The following is a 9,555-nucleotide window of genomic DNA, read 5'->3' as shown; positions in this document are numbered from 1 at the left end:
GCAGGTACCAAACAAATGGGAAGCTAGAACATTGCTACGGTTAACAAGGTGTCGATCAACGTTTGTTTTCTCCTTAGGTGTACCCTTACATCAAAGAGTTTTCATGCAACCAGGCCCAGGTATAAATGGTAATATGTCTTATTTGACCACTTGTCATCAGATTGACCAAAATCCATATTAATACCAAGTGTAAACTCAGATTTCAAAGCGTGGCACTCATTGCTTGCCACCTCAGGACAGTCCAGCCTTTTAAATAATTTCTGGGTGTTTCATCTTTGTAAACATGGTAGCAGATGTGTCAGATGAAATGGGTAGGTAATTTACCCATGACCATTAGCTTATAGCATTTCTATAACTTAAATTAAAACTTAAAATGTAACATTTCTAATTGCGCATTACAATGCTGGTGTCATGTAAAGACACAGTATGCCAGCGTTTTTATTTCTTTGGTAGTTTCAACATATCATCTGACATAGCTTCATAGTTTAAAAGCATGGATTGAGACCTGTGTTCTGTTCTTATGTGAATGCCCCCAAACAAACGCATCTGATTAGTGTGTGGTAGACATAACCACATTGTTATGTGGCATTGTGAATGTAGCATTAACCAGTAGCAGCGGTTTTCAGTTGTATAATGGTTTAAGCCATGGTTTAAAAGTTATTCCATGGGCAAACATGTTTTTAACAGTAATAACAGGGATTACAAGACAAAGCGTGTAGCATTCCACTGTTCATAAAACCGCAACTTGTCTGCTAGATTACTTTTATTTAATCTCTTCTATTAAGAGATATAAGCTACTTTTTCAAAAGTACTACTCATTTTTCAAATAATTAATACTGAGTGCATCTTTAACTCATGATAATTAAGATTGTAACAATTTAAGTTCAGAATGTGTGTATTCAGCATAACCAAGGTCAAAGAATGACAATATTTGTATGCATAAAAACAAAATGTAAAATTTTGATATGAAAAATAAAATCAACAATTACAAGGCCTTAGAGGGGGGGGGGGGGGGCATGATTATCTTTATTTAAACAACTGAAACTAGAATTTCAGAAAATGGTTACTGATGTATGAGAATAGTAAAAATATTTTGCATCACTAATAAAAAATTATAATTTGTACAAAAAAATTATATTTAGGGTTTGATCTTGTTTCTCAATATGCGTTCTTAAGAGATTTTGCGTCCTTGTGTTCTCGTACTAAGTCATTAACAACCGTCGAAGTTCAATTCCAATTTTCAAGAACGCAAGTACAGAGGATGCATGAAAGTTAAAATCAGTTATAATAAGTATAGCTAAAATACATATTTCCCTAACTGCACCAGAAGTGTGCTCTTGAAATCAACTGTTAGCAAAGACTGTTCGAATGACTTAAGCAATTCCAGATTTAAAAACTTCTGCTTTGTTTTAAATGTTCAAAAGTATTTTTCAAATTCAGACACGGTGGGTTCTTATACAGGTCCCTTTGGTTCATGCATGCACATAGTGCATGCCCATTTTGAAAAAGAATTCAAAGAGCACATCCAAAAATCGGTAAAGCAAAAGAATTTGATGACATTTTTATATACAACAAATGCAACATACAAGAAAACAGTTTTCTTTCAGTACATCCGAGAAGTCTATAGAATGCTTCTAACGCTATAAAAATACAACACTAAGACTAAAAAAAGTGTGTTAATTACTATTTAAATATGAGCATTCTGACATTGCTGACATACATTATATCTTCATTGTTGACACTCTCTTTTAATGAACAGGTTTGGCATTTCTCCAGGTATTCCAGTGTCTTAATATCAGAATCTTAATACCATACTATGAAAACATACATACAATTAAATGATTTTCTACAGAATTCTGTGCTTCCAACTTTGTGAGGCACTTTTCTTTTCCAGAAGTACAGTGCCGGCTTGCAGACTGTAATGCCTTTGTGGTAAATCAGAACAGAAAGACATCTAACAGCATCAGTCCCTTATCTCTGATGCTCATACATTTAATTTCAGAAGCATGACAAAAAAACACTAATCTCTGCTTTTGGTCCTGTATCAGCATCCACACTCTTTTGGGAAGGAACACTGCTGAAGAGACTTGCTCCAGAAACAAGAGCATCAAGGAGGACAGGCAATGACATTAAACAAAAGGTTTCTCAATCCATTCTAAAGGTGTTCTGGGTTAGGTCTGACATTTGTACCTCATTCACATTCTTCAACAACCGAATCAGTAGACCATCGCTTTGAGCAGAGTCATTGCCCTGCTGGAATAGAAAAGAGTCCTTGCAATTGAAACAAAACTGAAAGCACACAATACTCTACTATAGAATATCACTTTATAGTTGAGAATTAAGATGCGTCTTCACTGATGTTACTGGAATGGCCAAACCTGTTAATTAGAAGAGGGTGTCCATATACTTTTGACCATTATGTGCATCTCCAAGTCTGAGAACATTCACTCATTCATTATTTCCGATGACATAACATTATCAGCATTTTTATCAGGCTTTTCAGCATCAGCACCTTCCTGTTGCTTTTCGGAATCATCTACATTGGTTTCTGGAGCTTTTGTGCAATCATTCTCAGAGTCTCCTTTATGATGATTCTCAAGATGGCTATGTAAAGCAGAGAGGAATGTGAAGCGGCTTGGACAGAGAGGGCAACTGAGCAATACCTTGCAGGGACTTCGTTTGTGGAAATACACATGCCGCTTATAAACACTAAGTAGCCCAAAGACTCTACAACACTCTTTGCATTTGTACTTCATCCTTGGTGTGTAAGTTCTCGTATATCGAGAACCAAATAACCGGTCATCTGCCTTGGACTCAGGCTGATTTTCTTCTTCAAGATCCTCTTGTTTACTATCACTTTTTGTTTGTGTTGATGCTTTTGCAGGTTCCTGATCACCACTTTTAACCTCATGTTCTGTCTTTGACTCCCCGGGAGCCTTAGGTTGAAGCGCTGAACTGTGGTACATGGCCACATGCCTTGTGACATCACATCTTTGTGGGAAGTGTCTTCCACAATAAACACAGGCATGCAGAGTACCCTTATGGTACCGCATATGACGAGAGAGACTGCTTGAGTGCACAAACACACGATGGCAAAGTTTACAGGAGAACATTTTACCACTAAAATTGGCTCTGCTCATTCCTCTATGTCTTCCTCTCAAGCTTGGTCTTAGCGGCTGCTTTTGCTGTTGCTGTTTTGCAAACATTTGTTGCATTACACCATGATACTGCTGTTTCGTTTTATCTGGTAAATCTGAAGAGTCCTTTACCTCAACCTCATCTGGATGCTGTGTTTTATGATGTTCTCTTAAATCTGAAATTTGGTTGAAGTGTTCTCCACACAGGCCACAACGACATGGCTCATTAACTGAATCACTGCCATTTTTCTTACTTTCTTCTACCCCAAGTGATTCCTGTTTTTGCATTGCTTCAGTAGTTGGCGTGTTGACACGAGAATGACTGTTTAGGTGGCTTTGCAAGTCAGACAACCAAAAGAAGCGTAAGCCACATATTTTGCACGGATAAGACCTATCCATGTTATTTTCTTGATCTTCCTCGGATCTACTAGTCTTGGAACCAATAGATCCATGCCACTGTTTTTGGTGTGACAGTAAGGTCTCTTGTCTTAAGAATCGCTTTCCACAGTGTCCACAGCTGTAAAAGCGTTCATGAGCATGGTTTTGAAGATGGCTCTGCAAACTCTCTCTGTCATTAAACACCTTACAGCATAGGGTGCATTTGAGCCCCTGCTCAAGGGCACGGTACTGCTGATGCAGTTGTAAGCTTTTTGGGGTTTTGAACACTTGTCCACATCTTTCACATTTAAACTGAACATACTGCTTTTCTGGCATCTTAGATGAAGTCAAGGCTTCCTGATTAGGGGGTTGACACCATAATGACTTGGTTGAAGGTTTTCCAAACAAGAAAGTAAAGTTAGATAACACAGATCGATCAACCACAGTAAGCATTCCGTTTTCATGGAGAGCAACCTCAATGGATGCGTTGATACAACTACCATTACTTATGCTTAAACCATCAGAGGAAAATAAGCCATTAAATCCATGAATGGCCATGTGTTCAACTAGTTTAGGGTACTGACTAAACCCTTCGCCACACTCTGTGCAGATGAAGGCATCTCCTCCACCTAAGTCCATTGAGTATGCCATCCTGACAAAGCCAAATGTAGATTCTTGTGACTAATAAATTTCAATGGTTTAGGAAACTGGGAACATGATTATGTGGGATGATTAAAAATATATATTCATATATATATATAACTTGGACTATTGGAAATATTTTCCAGGAAATAAAATTTGTTAAACATCCAATATCAAAAAAATAAAAACAATTATTAAAAAAGACTTCACAACATCTCTAAAATGGCAACTCTGCCAACTTCATTAAAACAGAAAATTGCATAAAGGATTAAAAATCTATCCTTAAAAGTCTTTGATTGTCACATCAATCGTCATCAATTCACAAATTCTGTAGGAAAATGTTGTCTTTGAGCAAAAAGCAATGATGTAAACCTCATTAGATATGGCCTGCCTTGTTTCAGGTGCTGGCCCGCAATTCAGATAATGCCATCTGAAAAAAAAAGAAAAGAGGAAAAGTAAGACAAATAAATTTAGTGGCAAGTGATGTTTCTTTAAGAAATTGAAATAGTGAAAATGTAAAAAAAATCAAATTTTTAAATAATCCATTGAGGCTTAAGATGGTCTTGGGAAACACCCCAGAGCAGTTACTAAATCAACACCTACATGACCTAAATGAGCCATTTGTACTACCATTTGTGTTGGGGATTGATATGGAGATAGATTTCCCAAATTGTTGTGAATCTAGGCTCTCAATTAAGATTAATTTGAGTACATTTTAGTTATAATATTAATTTTACTTACGAAAGAAACTCTCTCAGATAATACTGTAAATTATGCAGACTTGGCACATTACAAAATGTACATTTTATAAATTAACAACAGGGCCCAATCTGTTCCATTGCTATTTATATAACAAATAAAATATATTAACACTATCAATCAAAACCAAGGCTCCTCAAACACAGTTTTTTTCAAAATAGTGAAAGCAACAGAATTTTTATAAGACCCGGGTGCAGCAGAAGCAAGTTCAACACATATTGTGCAATTAATATAATAAAACAAAACTTTCACAACTGTGTTAATCTTTTAACCTTATTTTTTCATTTACTACAAAGGAATTTAATGCAAATTCAAGATGTAAAAGATGATAAACGTTTAAGCAAAACGTGTAACTATATGCAAAATGGATTAAAATATTGAGCAAACATTCACACTTTTGCTTATGTGAGGTTAGGGCTGGACGATAAAACGGTATCGGTATTTATAGACTGTACACCATTGTCGGTAATGATATAAAAAAACGTTCGATATAGCGCTCGATATTAACATTAAAATGGGCACATCGCCCGTAGATCTTAAACAGCCTATCAGATGTTTTGATAAATCAGCATGCTACCATTGACAAGCAAACCACCAATAAGATCTCAACAGCCAGGTTGCGTTGCTCGTGTTCGGTTGCGTCCCCGCATTCACATCCCAATATCACTTACAGTTTTAGAGGTTTGTTTTGTCTAAGGGGTGTCTTAAGATCTACAATACACATATTCTTATTGAACCGTTTGGTACGAGGCTTTCAATTCGGTATGCATTACAAACCGAACTATTCGTTGGACTATTTTTCCTGCCGGTGCGTCTAAAATTGCAGTTGCCCAACATCAAATGGTAAACGTAAATGAAAGCAGAACGAAACTGCATTACACATTATTTTGTGCTTCACGGTCCGTTTATCAGTTTGGACCAATGTCAGTGCAGTGCGTGCCGATCTTGATCAAGCGACACTGTTACTACACAGCACTAAGAGATCCAGTAAGGAAAGCATTTGAATTCGCCACTGAAGTAATAACAGCGATGCAAGATCCAGTGAGAAGCATTCAAATTTCTCCGTTATTAACGGGTCAAACAGCGCTGACGTGGAAACCAGGAGAAACTTTGATGCCATGAATGAACCAGTTATAGGCTTTAAGTCCACAGATCAGCAACATTCACTATGGCTGTTCCGGTAAACTTGACAACCACACCGTCGCAGTTGTAAAAGCAACTGCTACCACGGTGGCCGAGTAGCACCGGATGTGGTACGTCAAAACACATTTTTTGTATGTGAATGCTGCTTTACATGAATATTATGACACGAGTGAAGCACAGAGATTTGAGATAAGTTAGAAATTAAATGCTAAATTGCAGCCATGGTAACATTTGGATTCATGACAAATGAGAGTTGTTGTCCATTAGCCTATAAAGTTAAGCTTTGTCGGCTTTGTATTCTGGTTTGTGATCTGGTCACCCAATTATCAGTGAATTTAACAATATTCCATTTTTTTTATTCCAATGAACATGGAATCTCGTTTCTTTTCCGCAATCTTCACTCATGTCTCACCTATTTTCAAAGGGGATTATAAAGGTTTCTTCCTTGGTTCGCTTTAATTAGGTCTATTATATTCGTATTCCTTACTGTGGTAAAGTAGAAAAACGCTGTAGGACAGATAGCCTACCTTTACTTTGAATTGTTTTTAAAGGGGTGGTATAATGAGCCTTTTACAATGTGTAAAATACGTCTCTGTTGTCCCCAGAGTGTGTGTGTGAAGTTTTAGCTCAAAATATCCCACAGACAAGTTTTTACAGCATGTTAAAATTGTCCCTTTTTGAGGATCAGTAAAAACGTGTCATTGAGTATATCTTTAAATGCAAATGAGCTGAAAGTTCGCTTTGGCAAGCTGTTTTAAACTCCCCGAAACAAACACCAAACAAACTAAATTTTGGTCTGATTTTGTTAGAAATTATGTCACACTGGTTAGTTCCATTAAACTTGAAGTGTATCAGGGCCTCAAAGAGTTTTGGGAATAGATTTTAAGCTAATACTCATAGCTAGGAACTCTTTTAAGAGGACTCCTAGTGATAAAATAAAATTCTTTCTGATTATGACGCCAGCCATGTAAACAAATGAGTGCCATTCTTACAGGTATTTGAAGAGAACATAATGTGAATCTGGAAAAATAAGAAAAAATAAAGAACAAAAGTGTGGACAACTCTGCTGTGCTTACTGATGGGAGTGTATTTAACATGAATGCCAATTTAGCATGTTAAACAGCTTTCTCACGCAAGCGCTTTTATGATGTGTATGTAAACATATGCATTGTCCTTACAGCTGGCTTTTATGTATAGAAATATTTTCCTGACTAAATAAAACACCACAGGAACAAATAAAACATTTTACACTAATCAACACACTGTGTTATGTGTCCTTCAAGAGTTGAAAATATCGTAATTTTGAGTTCCAGGCATATGAACGGCCAAACACCATTTACACAGTCGTATTTAAGTGGAGAACTCTGAATTCTTGATGATACACAAGTGGCTGGGGTGTGATCTTGAAAGGGGCATGCCAATTTGAAACATTGCAGAAACACTATTCTATAATATAGATAATGCAATATATAACCTTAATCTCTATATATAGATTCGGCAAGCAAAAAAATTGTCTGTAGTAAATGGTGCAAAGTTAATCACTAAACTTTTACGGTTTGCTTTATATAAAAAACAGATGGTTGTAATACCATGCATAAATAAGAGATAGAAATGAATAACTTTGATCATTTTAAATTCAGATTTTATTTGGGTTTATGGTTTAGAAAATAATTATTTTGTTTTGTTTAGGCTACTTGTTACATTTCTGATTTGAATGTGTGATGAATCAGTTTCCAAGCCAGGTGTACTGTAATGCAGAATTTCTTCAAATAAAAATAGTTTTATAAAATCTACTCAGGAGTTTAACTTTTACTTACTGCAATCCTGTTGTTTTAAAAGTGATCCGTCCCTCTTTTTTTACAGCCAGGGCGAACACCAAAAACAACACAGTACTTCTAAAGAAATAAGACAAAACATAAAAATGGTATTAAAGCTGGGATCTAACACAATTTTGTACAGGTTTATGATAGAACAGAACAAGGGTCTGGTAACTTACCTTACTCTATCTAGAAAACGTTTAAAAAATTGTGACTTTTTACATGACTTAAAAATAATTAACATTATAGCCTAACCTCATAAGAGCTAAAAACAAGGATAGTTACACAACACAGACAGATGCTGAAAATGACATTAACCATACATTTATTTAGCAGGCTATTTTATTCAAAGAAACGTCATAAGCATGTTTACCATGGTACATTTAAATTAAAACAAATACTACCAATGAGTGAGAGAAAGATGGTCTCTGTAATATTCGTGGCAAGTGACTCTACTGACCTCGGCTGTCCTAGCAAAGTAACATATATTTTATCTAGAACACAGAAAAAAAACACACTTCAAAGTCTTTAACATTGTAACGTTATTTTCCCTAATTGGAGCTAAACCCTTCTGTCGCAGCCGGAGAGATTAAACTCAAATTCGGTCATAACTCAATTTTGACCAAACGTGCACTTACTTCGTTTCGATTTTATATTTCGTAAACAGCTAATTACATTATTTGAGCAGCAACAAGTTATTTCTATTGTATTTATGTTCATTTAATTTAAAGGGTTAAGGCATTGTGGGCTCTAACGTTAAATGAGTCAAGCGACCAGCCAGCTTATCTTTTTCAAATGAAAACATGTAACTTAACGTTAATTTTATCTTTTAAAAAACAATAAAAGTGAATTGCCAGTAAATGTACACATCTATAAGAACAGGGAGATTATGGGAACATTTACGTCTCAAACCAAATGAAAACAGCAACGATTTACAGACGCAACACCGTCACATTAGTAACGCCACATTACAAGCCTAAAACAACACGCTACGTAAGCAAAGTTGATTTAATTGTAGGTATACGCTACCTAAGTAACACCAAAACTGTGATTTATGCGTAATTTAAGAAAAACAATTCCATACTTTCATTACACAGTATCTACAAATAAAAACAAACACGTGTTTCCGCAAATTACCTCGTCGAGTAATAGATGTCACTCTGAAGACGTTCAAACGCGAGAAGCAACTTTCCGTTTCCTTTTTGTTTTTGTGCGTAGCTGTAGTGAGCTCCTTTGTGAATTTAATGTTTATCGTACATTTGTTTCGTTTTTTTGAGCAGTCCACGAGATTATTTGTTTGTATATCCCAAAGAGGTCTAAATCCTTGAGAAAGAGGCAACAGAAGCGGGTGGGAAAGAATAAACGAAGGCTTCCTTTTCGCCTTCTTCTTCGCGTGAGGTTGGCTTTGCTGCATTATCGCCTCCTACAGGATTGGAGCGTAGAGCCCCAGCCATAGACATAATAAATACATTGACGCCCTATTGGCCGCTTTGGAACGTTGCTCCGATACGTCAACGCGTCCGCCATTTTGCGGAGGGCAAGACTGCGCTGTAAAAAAATACAAGTAAACGGGTGAGCTGCGGTTTTTCTGGATAAAAACAAAAAATGTTTTTACATTTATCAGCCGATTTCAGTGGTTTGTATGTGGTGTACAAAAAGTTTCATCTCCAGTTATTTAA

The 9,555-nt window shown here is 36.2% G+C and overlaps 1 protein-coding gene across 2 annotated transcripts; it reads right to left on the bottom strand.

Moving 5' to 3' along the window:
• Positions 1–1,546: 1,546 nt before the first annotated feature.
• On the bottom strand, positions 1,547–9,287 carry LOC143721642 (uncharacterized). Of its 2 annotated transcripts, XM_077212257.1 has the most exons (4): positions 9,014–9,287; positions 8,281–8,370; positions 7,877–7,954; positions 1,547–4,587 (listed from the first exon to the last, which is right to left on the bottom strand). In XM_077212257.1, exon 4 carries the CDS (start codon positions 4,164–4,166, stop codon positions 2,445–2,447), a length of 1,722 nt encoding a protein of 573 aa, XP_077068372.1. In that variant the 5' UTR covers positions 4,167–4,587; positions 7,877–7,954; positions 8,281–8,370; positions 9,014–9,287; the 3' UTR covers positions 1,547–2,444. The 2 variants fall into 2 exon arrangements, with proteins under 2 accessions (XP_077068372.1, XP_077068364.1); XM_077212249.1 differs by lacking the exon at positions 8,281–8,370.
• Positions 9,288–9,555: the final 268 nt, after the last annotated feature.

The sequence above is a fragment of the Siphateles boraxobius genome, unplaced genomic scaffold, assembly GCF_051911475.1.
Source record: "Siphateles boraxobius isolate OS27281-9 unplaced genomic scaffold, OSU_SipBor_1 12, whole genome shotgun sequence".
Classification (NCBI taxonomy): Eukaryota; Metazoa; Chordata; class Actinopteri; order Cypriniformes; family Leuciscidae; genus Siphateles; species Siphateles boraxobius.
This window is presented reverse-complemented; position numbering and strand designations above follow the sequence as displayed.